Consider the following 22,091-nt stretch of genomic DNA (forward strand, 5'->3'; position numbering starts at 1 on the left):
CAAATCATTCTCAGAAGAAAGTTTAAGTAGAATTTTCAATGGTAGAGACAATGACGCTGATGTCGACTGGGATTATCCGACACCTCCCAGCCCCATTCCTCCTCCAGCAAAAAGAATGAGAAAACATTTAAGTGATCACATGAATCAAATGCTTAATATAGCAGAAAACTGGACACTACCCGACCCGGGAATGATTGTTGCTAGAGCTACTACTGAGGAGGAAATTAGTGATTCTGATGTTGTTGATTTCGATAGGAGCAGCAGTTCTGAAGATGATCATTTTCAGTGCTCCCTCATTAACTTTGAAGCAGGTGACAGCAGTGGTTAAAATTCATAGCAAAACCCAACGCTTGAGCGTTTTGTTGCTTGCTAAATTAATTCAAACAAACTTATCTTAGTTTCCACTTCTACGCAATTTTGTACGTGATTATTGGTATTACTTAAATTTCAGAGCGTGTTTTCAAAGTGTTCCGCAGTGTGATTTTATGAGGTAAATTATTGTTTGTACGTTAATTTTGGTATAACTTTAAGTTTTAGAACCTGTTTTCAAAGTGCTCCGCAGTTTGGATTTTGTGAAGTAGTTTATTGTTTCAATATGTTTGGTTTACAGTTGGAAATACAAAATAATATATTGTTGTTTGATCTGTTTTCACATAAATCAGGAGCTCGGTAAATAATCCTTTCAAATACAAGTTTGATCGCGGCAATTATTCCTTCTCAATTTACATGTAGATCAGAAGGGATATATCACTCCATATTATCTTCATGGGATATACCACTCCATACTATCCTCATGGGATATACCACTCCATATTATCCTCATGGGATATAGCACTCCATATTATCCTCATGCATTCTATACCCTATTATTCTCATGGCAGGTTAACCCCCCTATCCCAACACAGCTATATAATACTACTAACCTACTAGTTCTTTTGTTCAGTCTACTTCAGAAAATTCTGCTTCAAAGATTTCCTTTGCGATCACTTCTTACAACTCAGAGACAGTTTTCGCGAAATAGGATCAAATTAGGTTCATTGACTATACATTTATAGCAAAACAACTTTGAAAATTAAATTTATTTGTCTGCTCTCTGTTTTTCCGGATTTTGAGTCTATTTTGGCAGATTCTGTTTGAACGCTCTAACTTTGTCGTTGACTTGTTCGATGTAATATTCGATTGTTTTTGAGCAACGCGACTTAATGATAACGTGCTCCAACTTTGCTTCTCTGATGATAAATAGTTTGAGGTCCATAATAGTCTTTCTAAACAATGTAACGCTTCTTTTTACCAATAATTCTGCCTTGTCACCATCCCACTTATCTTTTACAACTGGCTGTTGTTTCTTCACGCTTATCGCCTAAATTTTTTTTCTACTGAAACGATATTTCATTGTTTGCATGAATTTGAATTCATCAACAAATTTGAATTTTTTCACGTAGAGTAACGAAAAAACCAACAAAATTTTTTACATATCCAATTTCTCTTTTCACTAAATTAAAAAATTAATCAATAATGTAATATGTATAAGCTAGTGATAATGCAAAAATTAAATTGCTGGCAACTTTTTTTTGAAAAATTTAAACACATTTCAAACAACTGAGAAAAAATGGATCAAATGGAGTGCGCGATGGATTTTACTACATAATCATTTTTTAATATTTACTGCACAAAATTTTTTGATTATAAGAACGAAAAATTTAGAAGCCATAGAGGTTTTCTGGATCAATCAAGTCTTTGGCCTTCCTAGGTTAATTTTCATAACGTGAACGAGCTAAGCTCTTTAATAAGTTCTGCAGCGAATTAATCGACAAATCAATTTGGGAATTAAAGTTTGCCAGATGAGAAAAAAATTTGAGAGATCTACAGATCTGTTAGTAAAATGTGATATTTTGCCTGCAGAACTTTTAATGAGCCAGATGAGTGTTTCAAAACTTAGGAATGATATTTCACTATTGAAATCAGACGGCACTGAGAGTTTTTTTTCTAACAGCTAATTCTCCTAAGGTCGAGCAGTCGATCATTACAAAAAAAGAAGCATCCAAAAATGGAATAAACTTTCGCGTGAAGTCCGGACTATCAGATCACGCTCAAAGTTTAAACGCATGTTAAAACAGCATGTGCTCCAACAATTCAAACTTGTGCCGTTGGAAAGGAACGTTGGTGGCTTCAAAAGTTATTCCTACCTTTAAAAAACGAAACCACTAATTTTGATTTTTAACATTGTACTAATTTTGTATATAAAATTTTAAACTTGTAATATTTAACCCCTGGGTTATTTTTTTCAATTTACTTGTTTAAGCAAAAAATATATATATCTCATTTCAATTTGGATAGGTTTTTTTATACGGTCTTTTGAACGAGCACAAGAACGCGCCGGAACTTTGAACGAGTCAATGCCTGGATCATAGCTGATTTCAGTCTGGTAGGGTTTTCATAAGCCCCAATTTCGTTATCCAAAATTCTGTTGACGGGTATATCCATTAGTAACTTTGTAGGAGGACCTCAATTTGTGTATGGATCCTTGCAGTTAAATGCCATTTATCAGCACTTTTTACATTATCAGTTAAACGGCTCGGTTAGCCCATCTAAAGTGCTGTTTTACGGTTTTCTCTATTTAAGGTGTTCATCCTCAATTAACATGGTCATCCAAAATTTTCCTGCAAAAATTTAGTTTTTCAAAGATAGATATGGGGTTTTTGTCCATATAAAAACATGAAATTTATTAGTTCATTTGTTCAGTCTACTTCAGAAGATTGAGCTTGAAAGTTTTTATTTTCTCCTTTTTGATTACTTCGATGTAATGTTCGATGGGTTTTTTGGGGAGAGCAACTTGATGATAACGAGTTTCAACTTTGCTCTTCTGGTGATAAATTGTTTGCTGTTCATTGTAGTTTTCATATTCAACGTATGTCTCTTTGATTCCAGTTATTTTCCCAAATCGACCACTTTTCCATCTATCCTTCACCACCGGGCGTTGTTTCGTCACATTAATCACCTGCATAAATGAAAAAAGTGGGAGTAATTACTTTTAGAATAACCGGAAATTTTTTACAATTTGCAAAAATTCTATCTGAGAAAAGTTGTTTCCCCCGCATCTCCTGCCAGTAAAAGCGAATTTACCAGGTGTGATATAGATTTTCTTAAATTTGTGGAAGTTACAACTTTCCTCCTCGACTTCCAAACTTTTGACCCAACATTCTTCCAAAAATAGTTCTTCGCCAGTTACAGTTTGGACAAAGTGAAGGATGTATTTGAGAAATGGGATACGATTTTTTAGAGAGAAATGTTTTATCTCAACTACTTATAATATGCATGTGGGGGTCATAATGTGACTCAATCGGTTTGAAGCAGCATAGATATTATGGATCTATTCTGTTTTGCCCCCCCCCCCCCCCCCATATTAGTGAGCATAAATCTTTTATGACCCCAGGCGCACGTGCTATTTTCTAACATAGTAACGTGCTATATAACAACATATAATTTGTAACGGGGGTCATAAAAACACTGGGAGGGGGGACAGAATAGATCCGATACTCTTCCTAAAAAGTCCAATTTCAGCGTCACTCTGATTAATTTGTTTCATTAACCTTGAACTCTTGGAGATTGATAAAATTTTGATTCGAGTTAAAGACTTAAACTTAGTACTATTAGAAAGTTTAACTTACCAAATTAATCTGACAGAGGCGAGTTGATTCAAGTCACCAATACTGATATAACTGAATCTTCAAGAAATGGTGCTGTGAATGAAAACTCGGTTCAAACTGATGATTCCAGATAACTATTATTAGAGTTAGATTAATTGATGTAAAATCTTCGCAGCATGTAATAAATGATTATGATATCTCCGGAAGTGTGAATGAAATCTTAGAAAAGTGCAAGTGCATTCCATTTATGGTTCCCTTTGCGACTGATTTGCAGTAGCAAACCATATCGGTTAACCCTTGCGACCCCCACTATAAATCATGGTGCTCAGATTAGTTTTGTATCTTGACTTTTTCACACCGATAGTGGGTATCTATACAGCTGATTTTTGAGTCCTTTTTCATCCTCAAATTCAAATCACCATCTTGATCTATTAATCAGATATCTCCTGTAATTCTTTAAATTCTACTGTAAAATATCATTTTGTTATTCTATCAATTTTGAGAAATTGTTTCTTTTACTTAGTTAAATAGGCTTTTTTTCCGCTTGCGAAAGTCAATAACCCGACAGATTATTGGCCCAGCAATTTTCTAAGTCATAAAAATAATTTCCAAAACAAAACTAATTTGTTGATGACAGTCATAATCCTTTTCTGCTTAGTACCTTTTCTTTTCACAACTGTTTTTGCCTGCTTAAACTACAATGGATCAACAGACAGTGAAGCTGCTGACCTACACAGGAAAGGCACAGGACTTTCCAATCTGGAGCACTAGATTTGTGGCAATGATGCAGACGAAGGGACTCTACAAATCACTACTGGGGACAGAGGAGCAACCCAATGAGCCTGTGCCACTGGCTAATGGGGCAACCAATGATGAGAAGAAGAACCACAAGGTGACGAAGGATGCATATGAGAAGGAAGTTGCAGACATCAAGGAGAAACGGAACAATGTGTGGTGCCATCTGGCACTGAATCTAGATGCAACAACCCTCATGCTGATGAGACATGACTGTGTGCAAGATGATGGCATTGGAGATGGAGCAAAGGCTTGAAAGCTTTTGCAAGAGAGATTTCAGAGTGTGGAGACGCCGACAGTGGTGACTTTAGTGGCACAGCTTGCTCTACTGCAGCTCGAGGATTCTGAGGATTTGGACAGCTTCTTCATCAGAGGACAGGAGTTGCTCACAAGGATACAAGAAGCAGGGGAAGCAGTCTCAGAGACCCTCTTCAAAGCCTGTGTCATCAATGGTCTGCCAATGAGGTATGAAACTTTTGTTATACAGGAGAGCTTCAACCCGGCAACGAACTTCACAGAGTTGAGGAAAAGGCTGCAGAACTTCCATGAGAGCACGGTGCAGAGATACAAGGGACAAAGTGGTTCAGTGGCAATGGCAGTGAAGCGTGACTTCAAGAACGGACCCAAGAGAGGAAACTGCTTTGTGTGTGGGATCCCTGAACACTTTGCCAAGGACTGCAGGAGGAAGGAGACAGCACAATGCAGCAAGTGTGGTGAGATAGGTCATCTAGACAGGGCATGCAAGAGACAAAGAGATGGAGGCAAACTTGAGTCAGTGGCAATGGGTCAACATTGGCCACACCAGACGAGGAATGCTGGCAGCTCTCACCCAGTGGAAGACAGCAGGCATGCTAGTGGACAGCGGTTGTACAGATCACATAGTGACGAACATCGATGCGTTCCTGGACTTTGTGCCCATTCAATCAGTGGTCAGAAGTCCCAACGGAGAGGCCTCCAGAGTGGTGGGCAGAGGCTGTGTGAGGATCAGCATAACCTCAAACAAAGGGGAATTCCAATGCGAACTCAAAAATGTTTTGTGTGTGCTGGACTATTCTTCAAACTTCCTATCAGTCTCAAGATGCACGGATTGGGGACATAGCTTCACTTTTGAGAAAGAAAACAGCTGCATGAAACTCCAGAAGGGAACCCGCGTAAAATTAACACAACAAAAAAATTTGTTTTACTTACCCTGCAGCGTTCTAAAATTCGGGATGAGTTACGACAGCGTGAAACTTGACAGTGCAAGGAAGTGGCACAGACGATTGGGTCATTTGAATCAAGCGGATGTGGTCAGGAATGAAACAGAGACAGTGGGTGAACGCGATGATTTATGCAATGTGTGTGCATTGGCCAAGATCACAAAGACTCCAGTACCAAGAGTGGCAGAGACCCAAGCAGAGGAGAAGCTGAAGAGGGTGTTCAGAGACGTGATGGGACCTTTCAGAGTAGAGTCACTGTCAGGGTTCCGGTTCTGAATCGTGTTTGCAGACCACTACACGAAATTTTTGTTTAAGGACTTGCTTAAGGCAAAGAGTAAAGCACTGGCCAGCCTGAAGAAATTTGTTCTCAGTGTGGGGACCCCAAGAAGCGGAGGCAAGACAATGCGAAGGAGTTTCCCTCAGAGCAGTTCAAGAGGAGAAGAACATACCAGAGACGCCACAACAGAATGGGTTAGCCGGGAGGTGCAACAGGACACTGCTGGAGATGGCAAGATGTTTGCTCATTGACTCAGGAGTTCCCAAGATGATATGGGGAGCAGCAATTCTTCACGCAGCAACGATCAGAATTTGGTTGTGAGACGAGAAGAAGAAAAATGCCCAGCAGAGCTGATGAGAGGTATAAAACCTAAGCTTTCAAATAGTAAATTATCTATTTTTGGTTGCACAGTCTTCATGAGAAAGAGGGACAGAGAAGTCAGCAAACTTGAACCCAAGGCACTGGAAGGAAAGTTTGTGGGTTACACTGAAGGAGAAAACGGATACCTGGTGTACATACCCAACACACGCAAGGTGATGGCAGTTTGAGATGTGATCATCAAGGAATCTGAAGTGGGCTCAATCCCTGACAACAAAGAAACGGCTGACCTACTAGATGATGGGTCGGAACTGGGAATCTGGCACCCAGGTGATGGTCATCAAGACGATGACAACAGAGAACAACAGGACACATCTACTGCCATAAAGGAGGAGTGGCATGACGCAAGGAGCGTGAATACTCAAGAAACAACACTGAGACAAGAGGCCTCGGATGTTGGAGAAACAGCACTAGATGAAGGATCTACTGCAACAAAAGGGAGTCACAGAGACTCAGAGTCACTGGAAGACAGTGACACAGAAGACTTCTCACAGTTAGAGACAGTTGGCTTCAATGAAGATGCACTGGGACACGCGGACAGAGCAGAGCCCAGACGAAGGACACGAGCAAGGATTGTTCCGCAATTTTCTTGGAAAAGTCAGGACCCAATTTGCTGTGACTGAGGGTGACTAGAAACCAAAACAGTCAACGAAGCCAATCAAGGTGACGATTGGGACCAGTGGCACCGGGAAAGGAAGGACGAGGTCAAGGCACTCCAAGACAACGACACTTGGAACCTAGTGAGACCACCCATAGACAGGGACCTCATACCGGGCAAATGGGTCTACAAAGTGAAATTGGGGCTCAGTGGTCAAGTGGACAAATACAAAGCACGCTATGTGGCGAAAGGTTTCAAACAAGTGGAATTTACTGGACAACTTTGACACTTTTGCGCCTACATGTAAGCCAGAGACGTTTAGGATTCTATTTCAGCTATCAGCGAGGAAGGGCCATGTGATGCACCCGTTTGATGTCAAGACTGCTTTCCTGCACTCATCAATCGAGGAAGAAGTGTATCTGCAACAGCCACAGGAGTTTGTAAAACGCGGATCAGATGGGGAGAAGCTAGTATGTCGACTAAAAAATCAATTTGTGGTTTGAAACAGGCTGCTAACAATTGGTACAAAGATTTGGCAAACTTCCTTCTGAGACAAGGGTTCACCAGAAGCAGGAACGATCACTGCTTGTTCGCAAGATCAGAGGCAGAGGATCACATCTTCATCTTGGTCTGGGTTGACGACAGTAGCATCAAGAAGTATGACAGTGATCTCCGATGTCAAGAAGGCACTAGAGGCAACATTTCACATGGAAGACAGAGGGAGATTACACTGGTTTCCGGGTCTAAGAATCAGACGAGAAGAGGGCAAAGTCACAGTTGACCAAGAACGCTACATAGAAACAATGCTTGAGCGGTTTCAAATGGATCAATGCAAACTCTCAAGAACTCCATTTGAATTGAATTTGAAACTTCAGACAGCGCAGAACGGACACGAAGAAGTGGACCAGAGGATCTATAGAAGCTTGGTGGATCACTTCTGTATCTGGCCAAACAGACGAGGTCAGACATCATGTTCACTGTCAACATTCTGTCCAGACACATGAATGCATCTACCAATCAACACTGATGCGGAAAACGACTTCTGCGATATCTTCAAGGTTCAAAAGGTCTAAAACTTACTTTCACAAAAGAGGCTAGTTATGATTTAGTGGGGGAAGCGATGCAGACTGATCTGGAGATGTGAACGACAGAAAATCAACAACGGGCTATTACTTCAAGCTCAACGGACGTGGCGCAGCACTCAGCTGGGGTGTCAAGAAGCAGGCCACAGTTGCTCTTCCTTCATCAGTAGCAGAATATCAGTGCATGGCAGCATCATTTCAGGAAGCACTCCACCTGAAACAACTTCTACAGGATTTTGACATCCAACAGAAACATCTAATAGCAATTGGAGAGGACAACCAAAGTTGTATCAGACTTTGCCAAAACCCAGTCATGCACAAGAGGAGCAAGCACATCGAGACAAAGTTTCACTTCATTCAGGACACGACGGAGGATGTGACTATTTCAATTCATTACGTTCCTACAGACAAATGGCAGCGGACATCTTCACAAAGTCCTTACCCGTTTCGAAAGTGGAAACATTCAGAGCAGTTTTGATGGGAACAGACACTACGCAGACTTAAACTTAGTACTATTAGAAAGTTTAACTTACCATATTAATCTGACAGAGGCGAGTTGATTCAAGTCACCAATACTGATATAACTGAATCTTCAAGAAATGATGCTGTGAATCAAAACTCGGTTCAAACTGATGATTCTAGATAACTATTATTAGAGTTAGATTAATTGATGTAAAATCTTCCCAGCATGTATTAAATGATTATGATATCTCCGGAAGTGTGAATGAATTCTTAGAAAAGTGCAAATGCATTCCATTTATGGTTCCCTTTGCGACTGATTTGCAGAAGCAAACGATTTTGGGTAACCCTTGCGACCCCCATTATAAATCACGGTGCTAAGATTGGTTTTGTATCTTGACTTTTTCACACTAATAATTGGTATATATACAGCTGATTTTTGAGTCCTTTTTCATCCCCAAATTCAAATCACCATCTTGATCTCATAATCAGGTCTCTCCTGTAAATCTCTAAATTCTACTGTAAAATATCATTTTGTTATTCTCTCATTTTTGAGAAATTAATTCTTTTACTTAGTTAAAAACGCTTTTTATTCCGCTTGCGAAAGTCCATAACCCAACAGAAATTGAATCCTTACCTCTGGTTCCATATATGGTACATCAACAGTGTAACTCTTCTGTTCGTATTGAACTGGTTCAGCCTCTCTTCGTCTGTTCGCTTCTGCATTCACTTCGTTTTTCAATGCATGCAAAGTGGCAATCTCATAATTCTGAACTTGGTCAATTTTGGAAAATAAATTTTGAATTTGACCTTCTAGTTTCTCCTGTAAACAATAAGAACAACGGAACGAATCTTTTTAGTTGAATTGAATTCAGGTTGTAACATGAATTAAGAGATCTATTCTGTTTGACATCTGTTAATCGTTTACCTTCAGAACACTTTTAAACAACTACGATTGGATCCAATTAATATTAGCTAACTTTTATTTTTAAACTCAAGAGGTGCTGACCTGAGTCAGTTCCTTCCACTCTCCTGTGATTATGTCCTTGTGACTGTTCTCCCAAACCACTGTCGGGACCTGAATTCACATACATTCATAAACCAAATGACGTCATTGCTTCAACGCTTGAGTCATTTCACAGCCATTAAAGATTGTTCATCATCTTTGAGCTGTGAGGATATATAACAATCTACGTACAACTTTTATCATCAGAAATTATCAAACTGTATCATAGGCTATGAAACAAAACTTTAAATCTATAAAAATTATTAATCTGTTTTTGGGTACTTTTTTCCATTTTAGTCCTCGAGCTAAATATGCATAGAGCATATATACACTCCTCCAAACCTTCAACTCCTATTAACATAATAATGCCGCACCGCATGCTATAATTACGCGGGGGAGGCGGATGACTGAGGCGGGGGGGGGGGGGGTGCTATATTGGTGCAGACATTTTTTAAATAGAAAAAGCAGATCTTGATAGCACAACAGGAAAATAAGAATGTTTTCCATGTATAATGGCTCTGTATGATTTTACCTCCGGACTGAGTTGAGCACAGATATTCTGAATATATTCTGCTCTATCTGGGTTGAAGGGTTCTTTAGTCAGCATGACAATGCATGATTTCTGAACTGCCGGTCCAAAAACTTCAACCAGTGTCTCTAAGTTGCGACGCAGGGTTACTCCCTCGCCTAAAATCATATGTGTTCCGTTTGCGTTCCACCTCTTATTTGCTGGGTAGCGTAACGCATTTCCTAGCGCCATTCTTGTTTTCAAAGAGGTCATACACGCGATTACTGCCGTATGAAAAAAAAAAGAAATCTTTTTCAATCTTGCGACAGTTCACGGAAAAACATTTGAAAAGGCTTAAAACAGTGCGATACATATTGAATATGAATATGAATTGGCATGCGCTAGTCCGTCAAGTCATCAAATTTTTTTTTAAAAAACATATCCTTCATTTGGTTTCTAAAGAAAAATGTTGTTGAATTTTCGCCGTTTGTGATTTTACGGGTTTGTGGACGCATTTTTTCTCATTCAACATGAATTTTGTTTGGGCCTATCTTAGGTTATCAATATAATATTCCACTAAGTTTTAAGGCCGCCGGTACGCGTTGTAATTTTCTCTCTCAAATTAGAAAGAATAGAAAAGACTGTATTATGAGACGGTTAATTTCTTGTCTAATTGTCTCATACACGGTATAAAAGCATAAAATATAAAGTCAAACAGAGCGTGCGTAATATTTAAATGGATATATGTTCACGAAAATCAACGAAAGCAAAATCAAACCATATTTAAAAAGGGTACATAAATTTTTAGAGCTTTTATGGTAATAATCAACAGAATCCTCTTTTAAGTTAACTGCATTTCCGTTTTCTTAATCAAATACAACCTTTCGTACAGGAAACATAAATACTTGAATAAATTCAATACTGGCAAATATTTAAAGAAAGTGTACGTAAAATGACCAAATAGGATTGAAACGGATCAAATAGCACTAAACTAGCTGAGATTTGAGTACACAATCAATAAACAAGTACAATTAAGGTAATATGAACAATATAACAAATTTTCAAATTAATTAACAGCTTTGTCCAAATTGGGGCTAAAATAAACGATTTTTTTTGACAAAAACTCAGAAACTAAAAAAATATCAACACCAATTTCTGTGCGTCGCTAGACATTGACATGATACACATTGTGGGTGAAAACGAGGGTTCTATCTCAAAGGGGTGAAGTAGGGCTACTTTTTGATTTCTATAACCAACTTAATACATAAGGAAAATTTTCAAATGTAAATAGCTCCCACACTAATGATTTAAATTTTTGCAATTTTGGCAGTGAGTAGCACTAGTCTACCATATAGCATATGAATTGGAGGTAATGAGATTAAAATGTCAGACCGCAACATAGCCGGCCCTATTTTGATTCTAGCAAAATGCTTTCAAATGCGGTGAATATCTAATGAAATAAGTTTAAATACTGGCCATAAATAAGTTCCTTTATCAGTTTTGATTGTTACCATTCCAGCTATTTTATCGTCGCCTTCATGAAGCTTCTGATTTTTGGCTAAACGGTAGTTGAAGTAGCTTTCCTTCTCATCAACCATCCAGACTAAGTCTCCTACTTTGATGTCCACGCTTGATTCAGTTCTTCATTTTGCTCTGCGTTGGATTGATGATCGAAATTCGCTCATCCACGGCTTCTAAACGGCTTTCAATTGCTCGCTGATGTGTCAGAACATTTTCCGATATGAAGTTTTGTTATCGCTGAATAGAAAAATGGGCCATAACACGTTTGCCCCTCCAACCAGGAAATAATTTGGTCCTATCGTATCCAAATCTTCAACATCGCTTCTAACTTCTGTTTCAAGTCGATTGCTGAGAAGTTATTCTGCTATGCATATTAGTGTCGAGGGATTTTTCTCTTTCAAAGATTCTTTGCTCAAAATATTGAAGATCGCTCTTTTGCTCGATTTCACTCATGACTCCCATGTAACACCATGGGGAGCTCCAGAGGGTTGAAATTCATTGTGTTCCGTTGTGTGCTAAATTGCTCTGCATTTCAGAATAATTCAGTTTTTTGAAGGCCGCCTTCAGTTTGTTCGCCTACAAAGTTAGTTCCGTTGTCAGAAATTACCATTTTCGGTTTTCCTCTTCTCGCTATGAACTGATGAACTGCATCCAAGCAAGACAGTGATTGAACGATCTCCATGTGCACTGTTCTGACGCTAATACACGTGAATAGGCAAATTCATCTTTTCACTGTTCTTCGCAAGAGTTTAACTGAAAACGAACCAAAGTAGTCTGCTCCGGTGTTTGTAAACGGCATTACATTATCTTCTATTCTGACTATTGGTAAACTTGACATCATCGGCATTGATGTTTCGATTCTCTTCAATTTACAGTTTAGACATTGGTGTTTAACCAATCTCATTGCGTTTCTTAGACCAGCTACCCAAAACTCACTTTCAATTTCAGCTCTAATATGTTCAACATCTCGGTAATGGTTGTGCTAATGCTGAAAGTCCAGACATAATTTAACTGCTGGATGAGAATGTGGTAAAATAACGGGATCTTTTCCTCCGAAATTGGGGTTTGCATGTCTAAGTCTGCCTTTAGCTCATATTAGAGTTTCGCTCGGAAAGAGATTCAGAGATTCAATTTTAATGTCGCTTCTGACTGGAGCTCCTTTTTTCAATTTTACTGGAGTCTCCTTTTTTCAATGAATCTATTTCCTTTGCGTAACTTTCTCTCTGGACTAGCTCCATTCGATTTTCTGCTAGGTCAAGCAAATCAGGGGTTATTTTTTTGTTCGCATTTTTCAGATTCAATATTCTCGCAAATACATTTCTCAGTCTTTTGAAGTTACTGAATCGTTTCCAGTCATTTAGAGCTGATTTTGCGTTCGAATTACTGCCGAAAGCTTCTTCTCGATCAGGAACTACTTGTTCTTGCTTCCAATTTTCTGTTTCGATAATTTGGCTCCTCAGCCAATCCGGTCCGTTTATCCAGTCACTTTGCATCAGTTTATTTATGGAGAGTCCTTTCGTTCCCAGATCAGCTGGGTTGTCAGCTCGAACTATTTGTCTCAACTGATCAACTGTTGAACTGTCCAGAATTTCTGCAACCCGGTTAGCAACAAAAGTAGGCTGTTTTTTGTCACTCTTACGCAACTATCGTAAAACAGCAGTTGAACTGTTCCACAAATAGATTGACGCAAGCAAAGTTCTTCTATGTTCTTCCAAAATCAGATCTTTAATTCTGTTTGCTGTAACTGCTGCCATTTACTCTAATTTTGGTATAGTATGTTGCTTCGTTGGCGCCACCCTTGTTTTTCCAATAATCAACCTTATTAGTCTATCGCCGTTTGGTTTAGTAATTACAACGTAACTTACTAAAGAAAAAGCGTCTTCGGACTCATCCCCAAGGATGTTTATTTCAACTCCTTCACAGGATTGTACCATCTTGGAACGGATAATTGTTTTGAGTTACTCCATTCTTGCACCCACTTGTTAAACTCGGTGTTTATGTCTTCGGCTATCGATGAGTCCCACTTTTGACCTTGTGTCTGTTCACAAAACCCTGTGTCGCACTGTTGACAAATCTTGTCGCTGCGTTCAATTCGTTTTCTGCAGGAATTCTTGGTCCTTTCGAACAGTTGTCTTCACTTTCTATGGGTGTATTTTCACTGTTTTCAAGTATTTCTTCGAAATTGGAAAACCACTTTGTGAGGTTGAAGCCTCCTTTTGCTAGCAATGATTTCATTTCATGGATTACTTCAGATGCTTGTTCAGTTGTGTGAACGGAGAGAGGCATATCGTCTACATAAAAGTTATCCATTAATACTTGCGATTCAATAGGATGTTCCTTTCCAAACAGCTTTGCACACTGCTGCAGGGCATAATTTGCGAAGGTTGGAGATGACTTTTCTCCAAAAATTTACCCGTTGTACTGGTACTGCATCAGTTTACCGTCTTCATCTGCGCTCAGAAACCTGACATGACGTCTTTGCTGTTCAGGCACTTGAATTTTCAAAAACAATTCTTCAATATCTGCAGTTAGTGCAACACAGTTTTCTCGAAATCCGAACAAGATTCCAATTAGATTTTACAAAAGATCAGGACCTTTCGTCAAAACGTCATTCAGGCAGTATCCGCAAAATTTCTTCGCAGCATTGCAAATTCTTCTTACTTTCTTTGGTTTTCTGCGTTTACAACAAGATGATGAGGTAGATACCAAACATCCTAACGTTCAAGTTCAGCTTTTGGAAGCAAGGAGATATAAACTTTTGCTAAATCCGTTTTTATTGAATCACTATTCTTCATTTTTAGAGACTCTTTTTTCGCTAATCTTCATTCGAGCGATCGTAGTTGTCCGACGGCTGAAGAAAAATTGCAATCTAGTTTTTGTTCTTTTCCGTTAAAAAGCATTTGAACTTGGAAACGTTCTGTTAGCTTTAAAGTTGTCTTCTCTTAAATTTCCAGAGACTTTTATATCTTCAAGTGTTCAGCTGTTTACTTGAAAAGTTGTGCCGTAGGATTTGATTTCCCACCACTTTCTCACAGTTTCTGTTAGCTCTTGATTCTCTTGGCAACCGCTGCTTAGGAAACTGCTCTCTGTCATTTCACTATTTGGCAGCGGACCACATAGCATCCCGCCTAATTGAACTTTTGAGCCCATGTAGAATTATTTGCACAATGTTTGTACTCTAAAGATCTTATTAGGGAATAAGCATCTTGACCAAGAATCACTTTCACGTCTTTCAAGTCAATTTTCTTCAGTATTATGCACGATAAATCAGGATGACGTTTAACTAGCTCAATTACATTGTAAGCCGAGGTTACAGCTTTATAGCTAATGGCTTTATAAATACTGGCTATGAGTAAATGGCTTTAAAACTACTGGCAAAATCTTTATAACTACTGGCTACGATTTTTATCGTGTCGCTGTTTTCACCGGCCGGCCCAATTTTGACCGGTACCTTCAAATAATCGACTGAGTTCATTCCGTGGATCCCAGTCACTGGAATCGAAGTATTTCTTCTTTTAAGGCTTAGGGATTGTATCAAGTTTCAGACGAGGTGGTGTCGCAAACAGCTTTAGTTTCGACAAACTTCCGTCTTAAGCGTAGATGCACAACGGTGCAACTTGGAGGAGTCCTTTGACTGACCAAGCTGTCTGATTTGCCAGGTTGGTTTCACTTGTCTGACCTGGTTACTGGATTAGCTCGTGTGTCACAATTTTTTGATTGTGTAACATGCGATTGCAATTTTTTTCCGCAGCCGTGTGTTCTGCATTTGAGCTCTGATTTGCAACCTCCGGCGCGATGCTTTCCCGTCAAGCATTGAAACAGAGATTAGCTTGTTTCACCGCGTCTGACTGTTCAGTGATAGAGAATTTTTTGAATTTATCACTTTTCCAAAGTGGACGATCTCCGTCATCGAGAGGGCATCTATGAAACCTTCTCTCTCAATCTAACGTTAGTAAAATTGGAGCTTTTTGGATGATCTCGACTTGATCTGACGCTATTTTGTTTTTCCTCTACGCGAACCCTCTAGAAGTTGCTTTTTTGCTGCAGTTTTTATTCGTTCTTGAAGGAATATTTCTTCTTGTAGACATTCGTTCAATTCAATCAAATTTGGCAGCTTCGACCTATGCGACGCGGATTCAATATGTGCGAACCATCTGCGTTTTTTATCTGCCAGTAGTTTATTAACTATCATGTCTACATTGCTTGATGATAACAAATTGTTCCTGTAAGCGAATTGTTGCAGAACGTTTAAAAAGTTTCCGACTGTGTCAACAAAAATAACAAGACGCGCATTATCGTACGGCCGTAAGAGTGGATGATTTTGATTTTTAGTTTATTTCGATCATATTGTCAAGTGCGGCTGACCGAACTGGCGCTCAGGTGTTTTCCAAGCCGTGTCCTACATAACGCCCAAATAACCCATACCGGCCAGCGCTCCTTTTGCCGGCCCCGTTACTAGCCTTTTTAAATGCGTCTTTTATTCGTCGTCTGATATGATACTACGATAGACCGTCGACAGAAACATGCACCTCCATTCTGGCCAATCGAAGGGATCGCCATTTTATTCTCTCAACTTAAGTTTTGGTAAAGTGCGATTAACTGCAGAACTAACTGGGTACATATCATCTGATTAAAACCGTGTTTCGGATTAAAGCCTCGTATCAGAAATCTCAAACTTACTATACTGCCCTTGGTTTGAGCTCACCGTTCTCGGAAGGTGTCTCACTGCAGCACTTCCAAACACAGCATCTCTGCCTTTTGACATTGGTGATCCCAACCAGCTGTTACTGTATTTCCACTGAGATAAGGTTGCAACATCGTTGGCATTTTGTTGATAGTCTCCCTGTGCTTGAATAAGTTTTCTGTTTTCACCCAAAGAGTCTTCATCGTCACTGCGGCTGATATTGCCAAGTGGTCACCACTGTCTGGTACATCTTGGTTTTTTGAATTTTCAGGATAAAGTTCGTCTTCATCGTCAGTGCTAATTTCGGGTGTCAACATTTCGAATGTCTTCTGCTCCTCGAGTTGTCTCAATTGCTCGTCAGTCTCTCGAGCTCGTCCTTCCTGATCACTTTTCAACATCTGCATCTGATATTCCAGCCTCAAGTGCACTTGGCGTTTCCTTTCAGCTAGCGCTTCTTCCTTTTTGTTTCTTCCGTTGAAACATCGGGCAAGATATCTTTTGATTTTGTGTGATCGGTTTGTGTCAGTTGCGCTAGTGTTCCGAGTTGGCTCATTATTTTGTCCTGTTTCTTCCTCGGCTCCATTTACGGATGAAATGAGGGTTGATTTTATTTCTTTGACAAGGCTCACTGACTATGCCGTCACCATTGACTTCTTCTTCTGGACCCACAATGCCAGAAGTTGTTTTCTTTTTAAAGACAAGTTTATTTGCTTCTCTTGTAGATCTGCTTTGTGCTTCGATGAGAACCGTGTGCTGTAATGTTTCATCTCGTCAACACTTTTTTCATCGAGGGCAAGATATTTATCAAGATTGGTTTTGATGCTAGCTGCTCTACTTAGTTTAGAGCCAAACTGTCTTCTGAGTTCTGCTCTTCCCAATTGAAGATCATTAAGTTTTTTCTGTATTCCCTCGCCCATTTGACAATGATATTCCACATTTTCCACCTTGTCGAAATCAATTGATTGATGAGATATACCACAACTGCGAGCTCCAGAAGGACTCTGTTACTTTCTTCTAAACATTATTGAGGTTGTCTGGGTCGGCGGACCAAATGTTTGGGCCTATCTTAGTTTATCAATATAATATTCAACTAAATTTTAAGGCCGCCCTGTTCGCGTTGTAATTTTCCCTCTAAAATTGGAAAGAGTAGAAAGGACTGTATTATGAGACGGTTAATTTCTTGTCTAGTTGTCCAATACAATTTATAAAGGCATAAAATATAAGGTTAAACAAAGCGTGCGTAATATTCAAAAGGATATATGTTCACTAAATATCAATGAACGCAATTCAAATCATATACATAAATGGTACATAAATTTCAAAGCTTTTATTGTAATAATCAACAGAATCTTCTTTTGAGTTATCTGCATTTCCGTTTTCTGAATCAAATACAACCTTTCGTGCAGGAAACATAAATACTTGAATAAATTTATTACTGGCAAATATATGAAGAAACTGTACGTTAAAGGACCAAATAGGACTGAAACGGATCAAATAGCACTATACTAGCTGTGATTGGAGTACACAATCAATAAACAAGTACAATTAAGGTAATATGAACCAAATAACAGATTTTCCCAATTTCAGCTTTGTTCAAATTTTGGCTGAAATATTAGGTTTTTTGAATATAACTCAGAAACTGATAAAGATATCAACTCCAAATTTTGTGAATCGATAGAAATTGATATTTTACACATTCTGAGTGAAAAAAAGGGTTCTATCTCAAAGCGGTGAAGTGGGGCTACCTTTTGAATTCTATAATCAATCTTAATACATGGCGAAGTTTTTGACTAGCACTAGTCTACCATATAGCATGTGAAAAAAAAAGAATGAACTAAATCGGACGGGTAGTTTTTGAGATAATAAGATTTAAATGTCAGACCGCAACAAATTTTTTCAACAAGCATTCTCCATTCAACGGTATTGTCTTCTGTTTTAGATTTTTTTTACACAGCCTATTTTTTATTACAAAAACTGAACAAATAAAACTAACTCTTTCATTCCAATCAATCATCTTTTTCAGATTGTTTGAAACTGTGCACGTTTTATAGAACACAGTTGAAATTAACAAGTATTGTTTGTAATTCCAAAAATGATCAATTTTTTAACTGTCCTTCCTTATGAATGGTTCCCGGAACAACCGAACCGACTAACGCAGCGTACCCAATTATTTTCACATAATAAAAACGTCACATTGGTTTGATGTACGTTCTTTTCTTAAGGTCTGCCGACCGATGCTATGAAAAACGCTCAAGTTGTTAAATATGTTCATATACCAATCCCGATCGTTACACAGTTCTCTAAGGCTTTTAGTTCATCTAATTTTACAGCCGGCAGAATACCAATAGTTTTTTTTCCCGATTTTCGGCCTGGAACAAACTATAAATGGCAGCTTGAAATGGTTAAAAATGACCAAAGATATTTAGATAAAATATAATTTTGTGATTAGAAAGTTTATTTGACAGGACCACTCATTTGGTCTTAAATATCAATATAAAATAGTATTTTCACTTCTTAGTAATCAAATATGGAAATATTACCAGCAAAATTTCATTATTTAATGTATAATGTAGTAATGCACTTCAAAAACTTCTTTCTCTGGGAAAAGCGGTGAAGTTTTCTGGAAAAAAGTACCTTTAAGAGCAAATCATTCGCAGCGTTCTCTTTTAGAGCAAACCCACGCACGTCAATGCGCCTGCATAGTTCATAAAATCAAATTTGAAACTTTCTCACCCTGTAAGCTTTCGAAGATGAGAAATGCGTTCACCCCAGTTGTCAATGTAGAACTGAGATGGTATTCTAGCATTGTCTTGATCTGTTTGTTTGACAGTCGCAGTTGAGAGTCGTTCATGCCTGGAGTGTCGTATATGTTCACACTTTTCCCTTTCACACTTGTGGAACACTCCGACACTTCTGGAAAACGAATTTTTATTTCAGTTTAGTCTATTGTGTCTCCCCCAACCCCCATCAAGTACCCCCTCCACCGAGTTGTACAACACGCTAAAATTATATAGCAAAACATCATGCGTTATTACAGAAGGGGAGAAATTTTCCTTGTTTCACCTGTTGTTGTTGACTCCCAATTTTCATTTCCGACTCTCTTCCAGTCTCGTCTGCCAGAAATTGTGTTAACAAAGGAAGATTTTCCCGATCTAGTATCTCCAACCAACATCAGATTCATCTCTTCATTGCTCACTGTATTTTCTGAGACAACAACTCAAAACAAGATTTTTTTAGCAGACTTTCACTCTCTCAAACTCGCTTTCTGGCGCAACCCCCCCCCCCCCCCCCCACGCCACATCCTTCTATTTATACATAGAAATAAAAATGAATTTCGTTAGTGAGATTTCGGTAGTGAATCTGATTTGCTCGGTTGTGATTATTTCATACCAAGCCCTACGGACCGCTGAGGCATTATTACCATGGCTTTCGAGGCATCGTCAAACGCGGTAATTGAGCCGCTCTTTAATAGTAAAGTTGGGTATTTTTCTGGGGGGGGGGGGGGGGGGGGGTTGTTTTTTGAGAAAACTGAGCAATGACGAAAACTGAGAAAGCTGAGCAAATCTCGGCGTGTTTCCTTACTCCAGCATTTTTGCGGTTTAAACATAATAAATTTGGTGTTAGATTGGAAGCAAAAAAAAACAGTCTGAATGTTTGATATCAAACGACACAGTTTTCTTATGTCAAATGCCGAACAAAAACAAAATGTCGACAGAAAAAAAGAAGAATCGTTTCTCATTTTTTATCAAGGAAGGGAGTTGACAAGCAATTTGATGTTACATGGTAAAAGTAAAAGTGAAACAAAGTGGTAGCTATCAATATTGTAGGATAACCAAATACACCAATAAAACATAAACTTTCAAGCTAAACTCAGGAAATTCAATCTAAAAATGCGACTAAACTTGATATTTTCCGTTTGCAACAGATATATCAGCGATCAATCTTGCTTTTACTCGTTTAAGGACGTTAAATCAATTTGCATCGTGTTTAGTAAACTCTTTCTTTCCTGTTTCTGGCACCCATTTTACTAATCTATTTAATTTTTCATCGTTTTCTTAATTTTATTTTACAAAAAGCTTTCCGATAATTATGCGCATTAGATTATAGCAGGTTAGGTAAAATTTTAAGCTACTAACTTTTCCTGTAACATTCTAGAATTTGATTCTAAGAAGCAAAAAAAGACAATAGACACTATAAGGAAATTTGTCTGATAATTGAGAGTTACAAATAAACCGGAAAATAAACTAATAATTGAACTTGCAATTTTTTCTAAGTGAATCAGAAACTACCAAAAGTGACTCTCGTAAAGGAGGTTGATTGCGCATGTTTTTAAATCTCCTGAAGGCTCCTTTCTTATCACCAGTTTCAGTTTGGCGTCAGTACAGACCAAAACAACCATGCGACAGAAATCAGACAACATCTGATTTGTAATTTTTTTCCTATTATAAGACGGAATAAACTCTATTTTGCAGTTTTGTTGCTAATTCGAACTACTTTGCTTTAAATACACATTTGAAACCTTGGATGCTCAAACTTTTGTATTTGGTTAAAATTATTGCATTTGCGTTTTCCTGGTATTGAAAACTCTTAAAATCTTCAATTGCTTTAAAGTCAGGTACCAAGTTAAGAAAATTATTATAATTTCCTAAGATAGATAAAAGTAATCAAGTTCGTCTTTTTTTATGTTGGTAACTTCTTGTTCATCGTTGATTTATAACTAAAAGCAAACTACAAAATCATTTAGTTTTTTTCCATAGTTCTTTAAAGTGGGTTAATAAAATGTTATACTTAGGAAAGAATTTTCGGATACGTTTTTGCATTCAATTTTTTTTCTCTATTTCTAATGGTTTTTATCTGAGTGTTCAGTGAGAATAAAACCTTGTTTCTTTTCTATATTTTTTAAACTGTTTGATTTTTCTGATCTAATTTTCCAGTGCAAATTTTATTTTATTGTCGGCGATTAAATCAAAAGGTCAGCAAATTTTGAGTGGGACAAATAGTTCATCACAAAATCACTAAAAGCGCAAACGCTCACAACCAGTAAGATATAGAAAACTACTGTTTGGTAGGAGTTCTCTTTATAGACCCTTCTTTAAGAAAAAGAATTTGTTTTATATACGTTTTTATTGATTGAAGAAGCCTGGAAACTTTATTGTGCAATTTGTTAGTCAATTAAAGCAGCCGAAAGGAAGTTTTCAGAGTAAAAAAAATAAAAATGGCCTGACTTCACCATTAAAAAACCCAAACGAAAATAACTGTTAGACAAAATATTTCATTCCAAATTAATGAGAACTAATAAAAAGAAAGAGTATTGCAATCGCCAAAGCTCAAGAATCTTATCACTGTAGATAATTACTTCTCATGTTCACGAAGCGCGAGAATGATGAAATCAATTTGGTTCAAATTTTGGTGCTCAAATTTTAAAATCAAATTATTGCATTTGCTTCTTCCTGGAAAGGAATATTCTTAAATTTTTCAATTGTTTTTAAATCAGATAGCAATTTCAGAAAGTAATGATAGTTTCCTACGATAAATAAAAGAAGTTGAGTTCATCTTTATTTCTGTCTGTTAATTCTTGTTCATATTGGATACATAACTAAAATTAAAACAAAAAAATCTTCCAATCTTTTCCTCAATTCAGTAAAGTGGGGTAAACTGTCATCACGATGTCTCATGAAATTTGAATTTCTGGTCAAGTTTTTCATGAGCTCAAGAAAGAATATGTCCATTTTTTCAACAACTAGCCTCTCCTGTGAGCCGAGAATTGATGATAAAAATTTTGGACGCCATGAAAATCAAAATTGAATTCTATATTATAAAATAGACAAGCGATTAAACTAACTTGCTTTCAAAAAGTAACTCAACTGCTTCTTCGTTCAACTTTTACCATAAAATTTTCATAGAATTGAGTTTTTGTGTTTTCTATCAACACGCTAA

General features: G+C 37.9%; 2 protein-coding genes across 5 annotated transcripts in view; both read right to left on the minus strand.

Annotated features, from left to right (window-relative positions):
- The window catches only part of LOC142350658 (uncharacterized), a 444,386-nt gene that overhangs the window by 191,261 nt on the left and 231,034 nt on the right, over positions 1-22,091 (minus strand). The window lies entirely within an intron of this gene.
- Positions 2,648-22,091, minus strand: part of LOC142350309 (uncharacterized) — a 76,185-nt gene continuing 56,741 nt past the window's right edge. For 3 of the 4 annotated variants that reach the window (XM_075402125.1, XM_075402123.1, XM_075402126.1), the window contains 6 exons: positions 19,218-19,370; positions 18,888-19,067; positions 9,974-10,128; positions 9,445-9,513; positions 9,073-9,258; positions 2,648-2,998 (listed from right to left, as the gene is read on the minus strand). In XM_075402125.1, coding sequence (XP_075258240.1) covers positions 2,744-2,998; positions 9,073-9,258; positions 9,445-9,513; positions 9,974-10,128; positions 18,888-19,067; positions 19,218-19,370 — 998 coding nt within the window. In that variant the 3' untranslated portion in view covers positions 2,648-2,743. The remainder of the gene's footprint in view (positions 2,999-9,072; positions 9,259-9,444; positions 9,514-9,973; positions 10,129-18,887; positions 19,068-19,217; positions 19,371-22,091) is intronic. The other variant, XM_075402124.1, reaches the window with a different exon arrangement.

This window comes from Convolutriloba macropyga, chromosome 12, assembly GCF_964194025.1.
Source record: "Convolutriloba macropyga chromosome 12, txConMacr16.3, whole genome shotgun sequence".
NCBI lineage: Eukaryota > Metazoa > Xenacoelomorpha > Acoela > Convolutidae > Convolutriloba > Convolutriloba macropyga.